This window comes from Pagrus pagrus (assembly GCF_965226575.1).
Source record: "Pagrus pagrus genome assembly, chromosome: 12".
NCBI classification, from domain to species: Eukaryota; Metazoa; Chordata; class Actinopteri; order Spariformes; family Sparidae; genus Pagrus; species Pagrus pagrus.
In genome coordinates, this window is record NC_140196.1 from 18,496,584 (window position 1) to 18,514,931 (window position 18,348).

The 18,348-nt window shown below is 41.5% G+C and overlaps 1 protein-coding gene across 2 annotated transcripts in view; it reads right to left on the reverse strand.

The window, feature by feature from the left end:
- Positions 1-18,348, reverse strand: part of atp1a2a (ATPase Na+/K+ transporting subunit alpha 2a) — a 41,571-nt gene that overhangs the window by 10,867 nt on the left and 12,356 nt on the right. For both annotated transcript variants that reach the window (XM_084369586.1, XM_084369585.1), the window contains exons 8-16: positions 17,697-17,965; positions 15,138-15,336; positions 13,971-14,080; positions 9,958-10,092; positions 7,130-7,209; positions 5,645-5,754; positions 4,236-4,411; positions 1,874-2,010; positions 223-373 (exon numbers count right to left, since the gene is read on the reverse strand). In XM_084369586.1, the coding sequence (XP_084225712.1) occupies positions 223-373; positions 1,874-2,010; positions 4,236-4,411; positions 5,645-5,754; positions 7,130-7,209; positions 9,958-10,092; positions 13,971-14,080; positions 15,138-15,336; positions 17,697-17,965 (1,367 nt within the window). The remainder of the gene's footprint in view (positions 1-222; positions 374-1,873; positions 2,011-4,235; positions 4,412-5,644; positions 5,755-7,129; positions 7,210-9,957; positions 10,093-13,970; positions 14,081-15,137; positions 15,337-17,696; positions 17,966-18,348) is intronic.

Genomic DNA, 18,348 nt, shown 5'->3' on the forward strand with positions numbered 1-18,348 from the left:
ACGCACACACACATGCACACACACACACACCTGTATTCAACCGTACTTCTACACTTAGACATAAACAGACACATTCAAGCATTCATCCACACTTTATCACAAACACACTCATGCCTACATTTAACCTTATACACACATCGTTATTCAAGTGTGCACTCTCAAAAATGCCACAAAACACACATTCACACACTCTCACACACACACACACTCCCATCCATTGACCTGTCTCTGGCAGCCTTCCACTATGATGAGCTTCTGCTGTGGAGAGGTGCGAGCGAACACTATCTCAGTGTGGTTCCTCAGCAGGTCGTCCAGGTACTCGGCACTCATGTCCTTCAGGTCCGAGCCGTGCACCACACATGCCTTGGCATCCCTGGGAAACACATACATAAACACACACACACACGTATACACACAAACACAGTGAGGAGTCGGTGATACTGGAGGCAATTATGCAAAGGGGAGCATTGACATTTTCTTGCTTTCTCCTCAAGTTTGTCTTTCTGTCTCTTTCTCAGACAAAAACAAGCACTCTCCACAGGCAGAAAACATACACTTTTTATGCTTTCTGTCTTAAAGGAGCAGTTTGACATTTGGGGAAAAATGCTTGTTTGCAGAGTTGGAAGAGAAGATCAATACCACTCGCGTATCTCTCGCTGTTCAAAATAAAACTGGAGCCTGCTTAGCTTAGCATAAAGATGAGAAATGAGTTAAACAGCCTGCCTGGCACACCAAAGGTAACAACATTCACCTCTCAGACCCTCTAAAGCTTTAATTAAAGGCATAATATGCAGGATCTGTCAGTTGCTGTTTGTAAACACACCATTCAAATTTTGAGCAGAGGGAGCAGAGGGAGCAGTGTGAGCCAGAACCAAGCAGTGAAAGCACAAATAAACACGACCACACCTCCACACAACCCTAAAGATTTCGTATAAATTCTGCCAAAGAGCAGTTCGCCTCTGTACTCTGTGTGTGTGCCTGTATCTCTGCCTCGGCCTCAGTCAAACAGACTCTCAGACCTGCCGCTCATGACACAGGTAGAGCAGAAGAGTGAGATGGAGACAGTGACGTAACCTGGTTGCTACATTTTTAGAAGAATTTTTATTATATTTGAACTTTTACTAGCTGGGGGCTACATACCAGCAAATTACTAAATAATATAATACAGGCAGAGGGAAATATTGTGAATTAACTGTTTTTTATCAAGTTTTTCTGTCAAGGTGAAGGTTAACGTTATGTCAATGATGTATTCTGTTGTAGAGATCTACTGAAGTTAGCATGCTAACAATCGAGCCCTAGGCCTAAAAACCTCTTTCTCCCAGCAGTCCAAAGCTTCTGTGCTAGCGTTGTAAACACATCCCCAGTTGTCTGGCTAGCTGCACGGCTAACTGAGATAACAGGGTAACAGTAGCTACAATCATGGATGCAACAGAATACAGTTAGCAGCCGTTAGCAGTTACTCTGGATACATGCTCCCTGTTGCTTTGAGTATTAATTAAACAGGTGGCCAATATTTACATATTGCACCTTTAAACAAATGAGATGTAACATGTTCATTTCTGAACTTTAGAGGATTTTGTAGGCAGATTGTGTTCCCTCCAGATAGAGCAAGGCTAGCTGTTACTGGCTCCAGCTTCATATTCAATGACAGATTTGTGTGCGGTTTTGATCTCCTCATCTTACTCTCCAATAAACACATTTCCCAAAATGTCGACTTTTATTTTTTTAAACACACACACGACCTTCCGTGCACACACATCCTGAGGACACATCACTGCCCACATACTCAAACACAGACACACTCAGAAAAAGTTACTCTCAGACGCTTGAGCACACAGCCTAAACCTCCACACGCACACACACACTTACACACCTGGGGTTAACTTGGCTCAGAGGGATGTTCAGTCTCTCAGCGATGTCCTCAACCGTCTCATTGCCCTCTGAGATGATGCCCACACCTTTCGCGATGGCCTTGGCTGTGATTGGGTGGTCCCCTGTTACCATGATCACCTGACCGAAGAGAGAGGGTCCCATAAATCGCAGGGCATTATCACATCCAGCTGCATTGTATCTCATCTGTATGTCATGTGTCACAGCATGCTTGGGCTACAGTGCAGTATGGGTCTTTAGGGACTATAAGTCATTGAAATGTGTTGTGTAGTTACACAGGGAACGGTTGGCGCTATTAGGGGTTAAGGGTTCAAATCTGGTAGGATACCCCGGCAAACATTTTGTTTGGAGAGTGGGACTGTGACAAAATCCATCAAAATGAGGAGGTGGCAGTTGTCTTTGGTCGCTGTACTTGTAAAATTATATATTTTCATTTCCTTTCCACAGTAATAGCTACTAGTTTCACTGTTTCATGCTTAGTTATAGTGTAATTTACGAGCTGCTTCTTGTCTCGAAGGAGCTTTTCTGACACATATTGCCTACTTTTTTGTAATCATCCGAATAAAAGAGTGATAAAGGTGAAAAGAAAAGATTTGACTGAAAAGCTCTCGTCTTATTTTATCATGCAACTGAACTCTCCAAAATCTCAAGTAAGATTATTTTTCTGTCTAAAGGGGAGGTAATAAACATCCAACTGAAGGTGAAAGAAAGATCTTTGGTTTTTGTGTAGGGTTTGTGAAACAAGAACATATTTCTCAGCCACATGAGGAAAATGTGCAGATAGTTTAGGGTCCTACCATAGCTGTATCCTTTCAATAACTGGTATATCACATCTGAACCTCATGTGAGAAGTTCAGTGAGAAGTCATAAGGAGTGCATTCTTGAAATTCCAGACACCATCATAATCTACAGCGCGACGCAGGCTGAGTGAAGGAGCAATAACAATTGAGCTCAATATATTGCACTAAAGCCTTTGGTCTGATGCCGTGGACCGTGGATGATCATTGCACTGAAACGTTAGTACTACATCCGTTAAAAAGTAATTAAAGCAACAGAGCAATGTGCTCCAGTTTCCTCTTGGGATCAGCTACGAGGAAAAACACCAGATTTGAACGGGTGTGGATGAGTGTATGTTGAAAATTGTGCTTCCAGCTCAATCGGACAATGTACCTACAGCTCCTGACTGTACGTTCGACATTATTAAGTCATTACATGAAGCACGTTACATAGCTCATCATAGGTAGTAAAATTACGCCATAAGTGATCATCAACCACTTTAAATCCTAGTATAGTATATTTTTTTAAATAATGATGGAAGAGATACGTCTTTTTACCCACTCAAAAGCTTTCTAAACCAAGTAGTAGATGACTTAGGCTTACAGAAGGAGTGTAATTATAAAAAAAAACCCATCACATGTAAGTGCAAAGTTCCCAATGAAAACAGTATCGCCTGCCCACATTCATAACTGCAAATTCATTAAAATGTTTCAATAACAGTCATATCTTCAGGTCAGAAAAACATGGCACGATTTAGAGATAATACAATAATGCCTCAGTCAAAACAAAGCTAATATATTGACAACTAATGCTCACTCTTATGAAAAATCAGTTAGTAGCCTTTTTTAAGCATAAACTCCTCAAAAATTAACATCTTCACTCCATTCTGCCTCCAGTTCGTTCGAATGTCTTTCAAAAATTCATTACCAGTGGAAGCTTCATTACTACTGTACCTGAAATTAAATGTGCTAAATCCTTTTCCCATATTTGTAATATTTCCCCCCAAATGAGAGCTGCTCATTATCCATCTAATCACTGGTGGAAGTTGTTTAACCTTCCTGTGGCCCAGCTTATTACTTTCCTGGCAAACATCTGCTCAGTGTGTGTGTATTTGCAGTTGATTAATGTTTAATGAAAATGTGTAATAAATGTACCAAATCTGCATTTTATAAAAAAAAAAGAACATTTTCTAAATTGGGAATGAACTTAGTTCAGCCTTTATCGCCTGTTGAAGCTTTTTCAATTTCACATGAAAAATTTTAATCTTTTTATTTTGAAGTTATTTTTGAAAAACAGTCAAACCTAGGAGAGATGAATATATCACCTTTGACCAAACTTGTTCTCTGTACTTTTGTTACTTTAGCTGGCCAAAATATCTTATCAGTAGCAGACCTTCATTTATCTATCGATTATCGTCTATTAGAGCTCCTTGGAGTGATCAGGTAATCGTTTGGACTCCATTTTTGTGATTTGAATAAGCGATTTGACTTGCAAATCCCCAATAAATGAAGCCCCAGAAACAGCTTTCCAGGAACTACAACGAAGGTTGAATCTGTAGAACCAATTACCTTGATACCGGCAGAGCGGCATTTACCCACTGCGTCAGGCACAGCGGCACGCGGCGGATCAATCATGGAGATGAGACCCAGGAAGCAGAGCTTCTCGGTGGGGAAGTTGGTTTCGTCACAGTCGAAGGTGAATCCCCGAGGGAACTGGGATGAAGACATATTCAAGTGGCAGAAGCCTGCAAGAGAAGAGGGATCAGAAGGGTGATCGTTCATAACTGACTGAAATGGCATCTAAAAGTATACTGCAGCTCCTGAAAAATAACTTGTTGTTTTGTTGCTTTGACACCAACTGGCACTTTAAAAAGCAGACAATTTTTCACGACCCTAAGGATGTTTTGAGTCCAAAACATCTCATAAACAATAAGCATGTGCTGGTGCATTCTGCCGTCGCTACCTGCAGTAAAACACTACAAAGAAATGTTAATATGAAAGAGGTCTGTAGGCCCTCACACACACCCCCACAGAAACTGTAAGGTCCTCTGGCTGCAATGATCCTTTACCTTACAGTATGCATACAAATCATTTTTAATTTTAGATGTAGATTTGGAGTTTGTAGGACTGAAACTCAAATTGAAAGAGACACTTTTTATTAATTAATGATCCACAGGCCTTGAAATATGTATCTCCTGAATCCCTGCAGAGCAAAGCATAACAGAAATGATGAAAAACCAGGCTCAGTGTAAAAATGGAGAAACCTCTCTTTGTCACGAAAACACCCGACCCATCATCGTCATCACCCGAGGCATAAGTGATATTTAATAATTTACATGATTCCAGGAGTTTCACTCCAAAAATGGCACTATTCCACATTTCACTGTTTGAAAAGAAGTGACACCCACTCTTACAAAATGATGATAGCACATAATTATTACCTATGGCACTTTTTCAAAGATGCCAGGTAACTTTTTCTTCGGTTGTCAAAATGATGACATTTACAGAGTCTGGATGCTAAATACTTCAGAGATATTCAAAGTTGAACCCAAGGGTAATGATTTTTTATTTAAACCAAAACGTTTCCATGGCATTTTACAAGGAAACATGTTCATGTACAAATTATATTACAGTTTAGTCCCAAGTAAGACCTGAATTAAATTACCGGCCCATTACCAGCTCATAATCCATACAACATTACATACTAATTCCTAACCTAGAAAACCCATATCACTTACATTTTGTGTAACGATGGTAATTTCATCTTTGAAACCACGTCAGTCTATCGCAATTACATTTAAAACCTTCTTATTTGTATATAGTGTGGCGATAAAAGGATCCTCCACTTTAATGGGGACATGTGGCTGAACTACCCTGTCTACCAAGGAGACTATAAAAGGTGAGTGCCGTCTCCAACTGCTTCTTTCTGCTACCTATTCCCCCACAGACTGACAGTAAGCCGGTGCCATGAAACATACCGAGCACTCTCTCTCCCAGTCCTCCCAGCTCCATGTAGGCACTCTGGAAAGCTTCTCTCCAGTTTTCATCAAGTGGATGCTCCTGGCCATGGATCATAATGGAACTGCACCTGTAAAACATTTATTAATAATACTGTTACAGCTACCACTGCCAGAAACATCACCTCTGTATTAATGATGTAGAGGTAAAAACAGGAGAGACACCAGATTTACCACACTCAATATTTATCTCAGCCCAGTCGCTAACCACACCACATATACAATTTGGCCGTGTCATAAGTACCATATTGACATTTCTACTTTACGTGACACATCATGTTCATGTTATTTGTATACGAGTTGACTTTCATTTCGGGAGGTGGAGGTGATGGTGGTGGCGTTACAGCTGTGCCAGAAGGCTGCTAAGCCACTGACTACTGTTCGAGACTGTGTTTCAACATTTGTAAGTTTGAGACTACCGGATATTTGTAGTTAGACCTCAGGACATTTTCCAGCTGTATTCATGGCAGAAAAACTGGGTGTTTTTAACAAGAAATCGGGACGTCGTCAGCCATGTTTGTGGCAACAGAATCAGGTATTTTAAGCCAAAATGTGATCATTTCCTAACACTAACCAATGGGTTTTTGTGCCTGAACTTACCTAGACCATGAGCCCACTGCTGTCAGAGTGTAAAATAGAAAACTGACCGAACAGAAATGATGTAAAATTGCAACATATATGCTCATATTTACTGTATACTGTATATTTTTATCTGTGGTTTGCATTGGTAACATTTATTCCATCAGTCAGGTTGATATTCTCATTCTCAACAAATAATTTGAAAGAACCAAAACCAAAATGTTCATGTGTCTCCCAATACTTCCTGTTTTATCTGCCCTCTATGTGGCTCACAGCCCCCAGCACATTAGTTCCTAATTAGATGGGTCAAGAATATATAGTTTAATTGTTTTTTAAAAGGGCAAGTCATTTTTTAAACAGCCAGGCACTGCAGTTTCGACAAATATTACTCCAACAGGAGTAACTGTGAATTTGCTGGAGACCATTTACACCAGCACACCACACATCTGGTGCTGTAGTGAGTAATTATGGCAGCAGGACGGTGCATGTGTTATTGACTCAAAATAAATGAGTGTTTGTGTGTTCATGATGATGAAGGAACAGTGCAGCAGTGCAGCTCATTGATGTGTTTTTGATTGTTTTTTGTGTGCATTGTAGATGGTTTGTAACAGTTTTGCTTGATAATGGAGGTACCTGGCACAAATGAATAAGCAATCAGGTTTCAGATACACAAACACAATCAATTCAAAGTTGTTCTGTTTTTTCTATTGTTAACAATAAAAAGAAATCAAACATATAGAATAAAGCCACCATTAAAGGAGAGTGTGTGTGTATTTTCACTACATCCCGAAGGAAGGAATAGGTAAATGAAAAATAAGGGGAAAAAAACTGTGAGACACATAATCGATCCATTATTGATTAACCAACCTGTCCAAGATTCTTTCTGGCGCTCCCTTCATGACCAGAATATGACCGGAGGGATTGTCCTCCACTTCATGGACAGAGAGCTTGACGAAAGGGAAGGAAGAGTGGGAGGGAAGGATGGTGAGAACATAACATTGCAGGATTTATTTTTGAAACAAGATGCAACACGTAGTTTATTGCTAGTTGTTTCTCGCTGGCGTAAAACGTGTCTGTTTTAGTAAGAAAAAGGCTGGAGACAGACATGCTCAACAATGAATGTCACGTCTGTGCCAGCAATCATTTTTTGGGCGATGGTGTCATATTTTTCCAAGTGGTTTGAAATAAAAGTCTTATCGAGGCAGAGTTGACTGAGTGCACATTGTAAGTCATATGTATTCCCTATGTTGAAGGAGCATTCATTCACACTCTCAAAATGCATTCCTGTGGTGTTACACTTTGCATTACCCATTCTCCCACACAAACACACACACACACACACACACACACACACACACACACACCAACACACATATAAGCATGCACACACTACCCCAGGTAATTTGTATCTGAGTCGCAGCATATCTAATCTCAGAAAACCAGAGCAAAATTGCTTTTTTTTTTTTTTCCTTCAACACAGACGTTCCTATTTTAAGTCAGGGAACAGGTGCACAAAATACATGCAGGAAGTCCTTTGTTTGCTTCAGCATCACTGTTGTGTTATTCATATGCTGGGTCAAATCTCCAGGCAGGATGGGAAACACTGGGTGTGGAAAACAGAAACACTGACCCTGCCTTAATTGCTGCCCGCCCTTGAGCAAGGTGTTGAAGCTTGATACGATATAGATTATAGGTTAATTAGGGTTGGGCAATATATCAATATTAGATCTTTAATGTGTAATGAGACTATATATCCTTTTAGATTTTGAATCTTTATATCGTGATAAGTGTTGTCTTTTCCTGGCTTTACAGACTGTTCTACTTGCTCTAATACTGTCTTTACCCAATAAGTCATTATTATTATTATTTTTCAAAAATCTCAGAATAATATTTTGTGAACATACCAATAGTCACAACTTTGCTATTGTGGCAATATCAATATTGAGGCATTTGGACAAAAATATTGTCATATTTGATTTTTCTGTCCAGTCCTAGCATTCATGAAGTGCTTTTGAGGAGATTTCAAAATATGGAGATATATAAATATATTAATCACTATGACATCGTGCCAACAATGTCACTTCCAGGTAGAAAACTGGCATCGGATTTGCATTGTGGAGGTATGTGAAATCAGCAAACTTGTTTATTTCTATGTCATTGTCACTATGTCATTTTTTGAGACAAAAAAAGTCATGTGGATTAGTAAAGTCTTATTAAACATGATCGACCGACCTATCTGACAACTCTGCTTGTACGTACCGAGTTGCTTTGCCAGCGTCTTTGAGATCTACCCAACAGCCACATCTCAGACTAATAAGGGTCATTTTCTTTAGTCTGTGTTTTGCTCCGAACGTGCATTTTAGATGCATTAGATGCACACTTTGAAATAACATCCTGTGTATTGCAGGGGTTTTCTACCAGGAATTTATTGTTAACAAACATTGTGATTGGTATAATTTGTATTTGAATAATATCCAAAGTTTAAAGGGGCTCCGTGTAATAATTTGTTACAATTAACATTTATTAATCTTCCTAATAAAACAACTTTATTGGCCATATGTTAGCTGATTGTACTGTGACATGAAAAATGAGACCTTCCCCGTCTCTCTCTCGGTTGCCCATACAAGCCTGTGGATGACTTGTTTAAGATGTTAAATGCTGCAGGACTGTGGATTTCTTTGTTGAAGCACTCGGGCTGGATTTTCCGCGACAGTCCAAAGGATGTGACTTTACGCTCTTCTCGAGTGCCTCGTCTCAGTGTCGCCGCCAGACAACAAACAGCCTGTTGTGATCTGTCGCGTACAGTAAAACAGCACAACATCGGAGCAACACCCAGAAAATGATGCTTTGTTGTTGTTGTTGTTGTTAGCACTTACTATGATGTAAGTAATCACATAGAGCTTCTTATGTTTTGCCAATTTCATTTAAGGTCTTTCAAAGTATTCATATAGTGATCGTCAAACGCTAGGTCCTCTCACCTGACCCCACCCAAACCCCGCTGAGCTCCTCACCAGAGCAAGCTCATTCTGTGCACTGAAAGGCAGCAACACAGAGTACCTTGTGTTCAACCAGTTTGTAATCCACATTTATCCCACTATCACAAATAACACACATCGCAGCACTGCAACAGCTTCTCTGTGGATAACAGTGTCGTGTTTGTTGGGCAGCTTCCAGGTATAAATGTGTGACAGTGTGAATGTAAAGCAGGATGTCGTTGTAAAAGAGCAGGCGTGTTCGGGCCACCTTCCCCGAGTGGAAAAAAGGTTAAAAATGAATATGGATGATTCACTCAAAGCACGTAAACAAAATGTTTTCCAAGTCTTGGTCTTCCAAATGCATCTAAAAACATCACAAAGTTGTCAGTTTAAGGAGTACTAACAGAATTGTAAAAAAAAGAGGCCACATTTATTACAAATTTAAGTTAATATATAAATTAGGATTGATTACGAATGGTGTCTAAAGGGACAGTTCAACACAATCTTGGGGGAGTTGTCCCTTTAAAACTACACACTAATTACGATAAGTATTTAAAAATAGTAAAAACTGTATTTGTTATTGTAAAAGAAAATACAAAATGCTCGGCCACCATGAACTTTGCTATGAACGGTCTGTAAATGCGTCTGAGGATTTCATTGTAGACTTGCATCAGCAGCGCTTCCAGCTGAGAAAGCCATGATGCAACATTAATCCCGTACCTGGTACTTGTTGGTGGAGTTGAAGGGGATCTCTGCCACTTTGGGGTTTCTGGCTCTCATGTCACGAACATTCCCGCAGCACAGCTCGATGCATTTCAACAGAGCTGACTCTGATGCGTCTCCCGCTGTCTCCCTCTGGGGAAAGACACACAGCCGCACATTAGCACAGTCACTCACATATGCATATTGAGAAATGAGTGTTGTCTGTCTCGCTGCCTGGGTTTATCACACTGTGGTGGAAGTGGGCTTAAACTGATTAAAGCCGTACCTGAGAGGACTTTCTTTGCTTCCATTATGGTTCTCATTGATCATGCAGGTAACCAAGTATCATCTGCATCACCAATACTAATAATCTGGCTGTGGTGTTTTTGAAGTTATGTAACAATTTAATGTAAAAGTGTTGAAAGTGCAACATCTGGCTTTCTTTGTTAGTTTAAGGGAAGAAAAATAATTTGATTAAAACAGCTTCTTAGTTTGCCGTTTTGCGGTTCCTTAAGGGCATTTTGTTTTCATAGATGTGGATGTAATGTGAAAAGTTCACATCATATTGGAAACGTATTTTGTTGGAGGAACACGTCAGAACATTGCCTAATGGCAATAATCAAAAGCAAAATGGCTGCTAAGGTTGCAGCTCATAAATGCATGCTTAAAATTTGAGGAACGGCTCATGAATTTAAGCCTCAAAAGCATGTTAGTCACCATAGACAACCATGTTAAAATGCCCAACGTTACAGCTGAAATAACAGCCCAGTCGATGAGATGAAATGTTGGCAGTTATTGTTTCTACAAACCACTGATATGCTCACAACAGTACGTGTCATAATACCATATTTATAATTATACAAAATGTGTCATATCACATTACATGTTAATAAACTGACTTTCATATCAGGATTGAGAGGGGATGGTGGTGAGTTTCATCATTTGTAAATGTTGGCATAGATCTGACATGCTCTCCTCTGAGTCTGATTGGCTCACCCTTATACTCTTACCCTAACCCTAACCAGTCTCACTCCTCAAGCCTAAACCTAACCAACCCAACCAACAAAGGCTACGATCACTAGCCAATCAGAGGCGTAGGTCACAGAGAGTAGGGGCAGGTCATGACTTCGACACCCTAAGAAAAAAAAAAACAACGTTTAACTGTCAGGAGCCAGGCTTCCTTTGGTCTGCCTCTGCTCTGCCTTACACTCCACCTCTTTGCCCATTTTTGCATTAGCTGGGAGTCAGGCACTGCCAAGAGGCGATGGCTGGAGCCACCACACTGAGCTTCATAAGGGCTCTCCAGTAACCTATGGGTGACTACATCCATATTTTGTACCGACTATGATGTGTTCACACAAACTAATACAGATGGTAAGGTGGCCCATTTTACAAGGCTCAGAATTGAATTAGCCCCTGTGTGGGTGTACATTGTTTATTATTTGTTTTTGCGTTTTTGTTATTTTGCTGGTTTATCTGCTTCAGCTTGTGTGACAGAGTTGCTTGTGCGGTGCTTGAGGAGAAAATTCCCCTCTGATAACCTGTAAAATCCCCCTTGATAAAAATTCATGCAATGCAATTCATCCCGCTCTTGGAGCCAATTTATTAAAATCCATGCTGAACTGATTGACCTGACGCCCAATACACCAACGGGGGCCGAGCCAATACAAGAGATTTCTCTTTGTTCCTGTTTATTCATTCATGAACAGCCACAAAACAAGGACACGCACTCCGCAAGATTTGTCCTTGTTTGTGCCTTTTCATGAATGAATAAATAGACCAAGGAAATTCCATTTCTCTGTTTTCCCGGGTGCAGATGGGGACTTGTTCTCGTAATGGTAGTAGTGCCTGGGCCTTGACTGCTGTGTTTGAGTGCTGTCAGGAGATATGGCTGTTAGTTAATGCAGGGAGGAAGCCAGGGCACCTCGAGGAGCAGAGAGGCTGCAGCGGCAGGCTCTGCTCCCACCGGAGTCAAGAAGCTGTAATCCCAGTCGCCGAGAGCCACACAGAGAATTCCTTCGGGTCAGTGTAGCACAGGTTGGAGGATGGCGGTTGGGAGAACACAGGGATATTATCACTCACCAACCCAGCAGTGTGTGTTTGTGTGTCAGCGTGGGGGAGTTATTTCCAGGGGTGCATCGGATTATCCTCTGTGAGGGTGTGTTTATGTGTGAGAGGGAGGTAAGCGTGTAAGTCAGTGCATGTAGTGCACCTGTGTCAAGTGGTATTGACAAATTATTTTCTTGGGTTGTTTTTTTCACTGTGGGTGCCACGTGGGTGAGGAGCAGCTGGCCAGACAGGAGAATACGAGGTACATTTTCTCAAGTACTGTGCTTGTGTACAATTTTGAAGTACTTGGACTGTAGATGAGAATAAATATTGTACTTTTTGCTTCACTACAATCATTTGACATTTTGCTTTAGTTGCTAGCTACTTTGATTAACAGGAAAACTCCTTTATTCTAGTGCTGTACCGTATTTTCATACATTCTCTATTCTATTTCCATTTTATACCCGTAGTCAACTAAATTCAGAGGGAAATATTGCAAGAACTGTTAGAATTAGCTCCACCTCCACCAGCTGCAACATTAAAACGATATGTAGATTATATGTTATGATAATATAACACTGATCAGTACTTTGAAGTCTTTGAAGAGTTAATTGTAGTTCACTGTCAAAGCTTTGTTAAGTTTTGCCACTGATGCTGCTGAAATCACTTGTATTCGCTGAGGGATAAGGATGACGTTATTTTATCCATTTAACCATAAAGAGACAAAACCAACAATGGGTTTAACTTTCGAGAAGACATGCTGCTCAAAGGCAGTAAAGGCATATGCCACCCGAGTGTAGAAGTATGGCTGTTTTGTGTATTTAATTGGTTTTCGACAGTCATGTAGTTCTGTGCCATTGAGGGATAAACTGAATCAGGCTGCTGCCACAAAGACAATATGTGTTGAATGTGTAGAGTAAATAATTGTTTTCAGCCCCATCATGGGACAGACAGGATTGGGAGAGCCACTCTTTTTAAGTGCATTTTGCTTAGAACTTTTAATTATCATGGAGTAATTTTCTTTGTAATGCAGCTACTTAATGTTACCTAAAGCACAAATAGACAACTTTCCAATGTTCTTCTCTCTCAGCATTTCCCCTGTGGTATTACTGCCGCAAAGACAGCGTTAGCAACATGGCTACGAGCTAAAAACAACTGTAAGAATCCAAATTTGACCTAGAAATCCCGATTTCAGTGGTTTGAAAAGTAAAACGCTAGGTTGTATTAATAAGGGGGCAGGTTTTGTTACTTATCTGATCTAGTCAAAAGACTGCTGTTTTGTTTTAGATTATTTTTTGACCCTTTAGCCTTTATTCTGATAGTAGAATGCCAGTTTTGAACTGTCTTCAGTCCCACTGGTAAGGTGAACCACACAACAACAGGGGAACAGACTTTAACACAACACCGGCGCTCTCAAGCTAGTGCCTGCCATTCAGTCATCCTTTACCTCCCTCCCACTGCACCTTCTTTGCCTTCTCCATCAGTTCTTTTTCTTTTGCAGTGCAGAGTTTCCACAGAATACGTCTTCCTGTTTTGGTTGCGCAATGATAGACACGCTTCCTTTGTGCGGTAATTCAACCTTCATTTTTTGGGGGGAAAACTGAGCCCGGTGGCAGAGCAGAGAGCAAGGTGAATGTGAGGCTTATAGGGAAACTATATGTGAAAACGTTGTCTGTTGCCAGTTCAAGTGAATGATCTAAATATTTCTTCCAATACTGCTTATTCTTGAGCGGCCGCTTACCTGACACAGTCCTGATGTTGTTAACTTCACCCTACCAGCCAACCATGTAGGGAAAATCATGTCTTATGAATAATGTGCATCCATTTTTTTTATCCTAATCTAAAGAGGCTCGCTCATTACGTCCTTGGATTAAACTAAACCTGTCATACCCCACTGCTTTATAAAGTAGAGATAATTCATGAGAGGGAGGCATCAATGCAAAGCTGCTGTTGTAGTGTCTGTGTGTGGTGGAGTTTTTTACCATCACGATGGGAAGGCGCTCCTGTCCGGCTTTGAAATCAGCTCTGTTGCACAGGCCGGCCACGCGAGACAGAGAAGCCCAGGTAGCAGAGCTCTTGTCAAAACCCAAACCTGAGAGAATAGCAGAGGGAGCTGTGTTAGATTTATTTCAAAGTAGACCTCATGCAGTATTTATGCTACCGACTTAACTTTCGGTTCACAGAGTACCACTGGATATTGTTGCTAAATAACAGAGGTCACTTAAGTTGAGCGCTCATATTTTTTCATCGACAAAAGCAATTTTTTTTTTAAGTCCCCAGTCTGAAAAATGACATTCATTTTTAAAAAGAATGTCTCAAAATATAAAAGTTGTTTGGAAATTTCTGGTATCAAAATTTCATCCCTCCCACCCAATCGAACTATAAATGACCCTCACTCTGCCGCCGGCGCCTACATCCATTTTTCATTTAAGCCTTGGCTCTCTAGAGTGGTCACTGTCACGGTTATTGTGAAAACACACTGTGATAGCATCGCGCAACAGACGGTACACGGTGGCGAACTGTGGCTGGAGCTGTTGAACTTGACAAAGTGAGGTGCAAAAGGCTCTGAAACCTGCAACAGCTGCAAAAATAGTCTGTACTCCTGAAAAATGAATACACCGTGTTTTTCCTCAGCACTTGCTCTGTTTTAGCAGCACAGCCTTTGTCTGCACTGCTGGCTATTCATTGTATGACTGCACAATCATCTGACTCAATACTCATTGGTATGCAAAGAACACCTGTTTTTTTTTCCTCTTTCAAACCTTTTGGTTATTACTAAAAGCTTCTTTGAAATTTGGCTCGATTTGTCCCTGTTTGGTGGGAGACAGGAATCCGATTGGTTCCGCAGCAGCAGCCTTGCTGTGGAACTCTGGGAAAAGATGTGTTTGTAGCTGAGGGTTGTGCCGCCCACTGCATGCCGCTGCTCAATTAATCCAAGCGGTAGCGCGAACAGAAATGTTGGTTGGCAGCGGGAACATTGGACAGATGAATTTCGGCAGGTGGTCACACTCCCTCTCTGCATTCCCACACACTCTCCATCTCCCCTTTCTATCTCTCAGTCTCTCCCCTCTTTCCTCCAAGCTCTCTCCCTCTACTCTTTTCCTTTTACTCCTCCTCCCTTTCTTTTTTCCCCTTTCTCTTTGTATTACCAGTCTGGTCCTCGGTGGTGTCAGCCTCATGGATCTGGTTGTCGAACCACATGTGGGCCACAGTCATGCGGTTCTGGGTCAGCGTGCCCGTCTTGTCAGAGCAGATGGTGGAGGTGGAGCCGAGAGTCTCTACGGCCTCCAGGTTCTTCACCAGACAGTTCTTCTTGGCCATTCGCTTGGCAGTGAGAGTCAGACACACCTGGGAGGACAGTGGGAGGCGAGCGGGGAAAAGGAGGAGGGGGAGGCGAGGGAGGGAGAGAGGAAGATGAGGGAGGGAAGGCGAGACGAGGATGGATGATTGTTAGTCGACGAGGGGCGAGAGCATGTGTACGCACCGGTGCGTTCAAGTGTTTGTGCATGTGAAACCATGCGTGGTCCAGGTGCCTTGCAGCATATGAGTATGAGTGTGAGTGTGAGTGTTTGTGCATGTGTGTGTGTACGTGCCTATTTGGTTGGCTGGTTAACAGCAGGTGCACAGGAACATAAAAATACGATGAATAGACACATTCCATATGTTGTAAGCGGCATATCAACCCACATTTATTCAAGCTGACCACATTTATCACAGAGCAACAAATGCAGCACGGGGACACACAAGCGTTTCCACACACAACTGGTGGTGTGTTTAAAGCACAAGCAGCTAAAGAAACCAGTCACTGGAAGTTAATTTATTTTCTGGGACCAGTGAAATGTCGACTGATGGCATTTCAAATGCCAGCTGGCATCCACCTCGGCTCACACTTTGTTTATTGTTGCAGAAAAACTTAGATGCACTTCAGCATTCGAGCTTTTCCAACAGTCAGTAATAAATCACCTGCTTTGTTGCGTTCTGCAGCATCGTTAGAGCTACAGCTAACATTTACAGAGGCTAAATTAGAGTGAGGAAACGCACAGGTGTAACTAATAACACTGATGATGGCTGCGTTCCATTTAGGTGTGCCAGTAAACGATTACAGTGAGCCAGCAGGCACAATATCAGGGCTCCAGAACTGGCATGCTTAAAGCTGCACTAATCAATATTTTTGTGTTAACAATGGATCAAATGACTGCATGTAATGAAGAAACAGATGCTCAAGACAACAACGCTATGAAGTTTTAATATCCAACTCTGCATTTTCCCTTTAGTCTCTCTGAGCTCATTATTTTCAGGCCCAGAAACTCCAGTCTCAGCAACAACCGACAAACAGCAGACCAACATAGGGACTAGCTGGTGAAGAATAAGTTATTTTATGTAAAGGATTGTTGGAGACTGAAACAGAGATATGAAGAGTGAATATTAGATGTACAGTATTTGCAGTATTTGTTGGGTGGCCACAAACAGGACTCCAAATGAACACTATTGCTGCTACGTGACTGTTGAATGTGTTAATAGGCAACTGCGTGCCAACATCTTCTTACCTACAGTGACGTCACAATCTACCCACAATTCTACACGATGCTGTCCAGCTTACTGTTGGAGTATTTTTTGCTGTACATATGTCAACATGTCATCCGATCACATCTCTGTGCTCCAGGCACAAGCTGAAACTGGACCAAAGTATTGTCCCTACAGAATGCTATGTTGCAAGTTGCCAAAGTGTTCTTCTCTCAGGCTCTTCTTCATGGCTTGGGAATTTAAAACATGCATATCTCGAGCGCCCGTCATCATTATTTCATCACATGATAGTTCTTGCAGGTCCCTGCACTACACCACTTCATCATGGTAATGCACCGGCACCGATAACGTGACCAACAGTGCAGCCTTGACTCTACTCATTATTGTGGCTCAGTTGAGTTTATTTCGAAAAATTAAATAAATAAATAAATAATTTTTAAAAAGTATTAAAATTACCATTTGCAGCACAAGCGCTCTTTAACCTCTTTGTTTGTTGTTTGCAGTGCAGCAATTTTTATCCCCATGGTTCTGTTCACTATTCCCAGAAGCATATTATGACCTGTCCTTGCTTCAAAGGTACCTTGTTCATTGTAAACTGAAATGCACTTTGTCTTCTTGCAGCAAAAACAAGATGAGCTTAAGCAGGGACATGAAATTCTGTACAACAATTAAAAAGCAATTAAAGCAGCTGCAAGGAACTCATGTTTTGCTGATTATGGTGCCCCCTGTGGACAAAAGAAGTATGAGCACCACCGCATGTTGTCTCAAGAGCCTGATCTGACTTGTGCATGCGCTTGGTTTTGAAGCGATGAAAGAATGAAGCGACATATTTTACATACAGCAACATACAGCTGTTTGCAGGATGCACAGATGGAGGTAATGTTTCTATTTGTGGCTTTGTAAGATGAGTAACTGTAATATGACAAAGTTAACTTTGTTTTAGTGTCGTACCACCAGACTACAGAGCAGCTTCTTTCCTCGAGCTTACAGGCTCTTTAATTCATCATCAGCACTCCGCTATAAAATATTGTTTTCATATTTCTGACAGTCTGACCCGGACACATTCGAATCCTACCTGGCGACAACAGTTAAGACTAACTCTAAAGTGAAAAATTCTTTCTCGCTGATGGTCATATAGAGGCATTAGTAGTCACACCCAAACACACACACCAAACACTACTCACAGTGACAGTAGCCAGCAGTCCCTCAGGCACGTTCGCCACGATGATGCCAATGAGGAAGATGACGGCCTCCAGCCAGGTGTAGCCCAGGATGAGCGACAGGATGAAGAAGCTCACGCCCAGGAAGACGGCCACGCCTGTGATGATGTGGATGAAATGTTCGATCTCGATGTTGATGGGCGTACGGCGAACTTGGAGCTCTGATGCCAGCGTGGCGATGCGACCCATCACTGTTCGGTCACCAGTGGCTATCACGATGCCATGGGCCGTACCTGAGAGGGAGGAGGTGATTCAGATAACCAGGTACACCGTGTTTTTCATATTTTACCAAGTAGTCAAGTCGATGCCAGCTTTTTTCTTACTGCTTAGTAAAATGTGCATGTGTTTCTCAGGGCAAAAAAAAAGAGACAGATGACTGTTAACACTGTGTGAGACACTGTAGGAGTTGAGCGCTGTAATTTGTAAACAGGAAGGACGGTTGATCGGGAGGTGATGGCTGGATTTAGAGTGTTGATTGATAGAGGTGAATTACAGGTGTTGGCCAGCGATTGATTGTTAGTTGGACTGAGCAGATGCTGGACTGAGTGAGAAAAGACCCAGAATCACTTAAAATACAAGACACTTAATCCTCAAAGCTGGTTATAGAAGCAGTGGG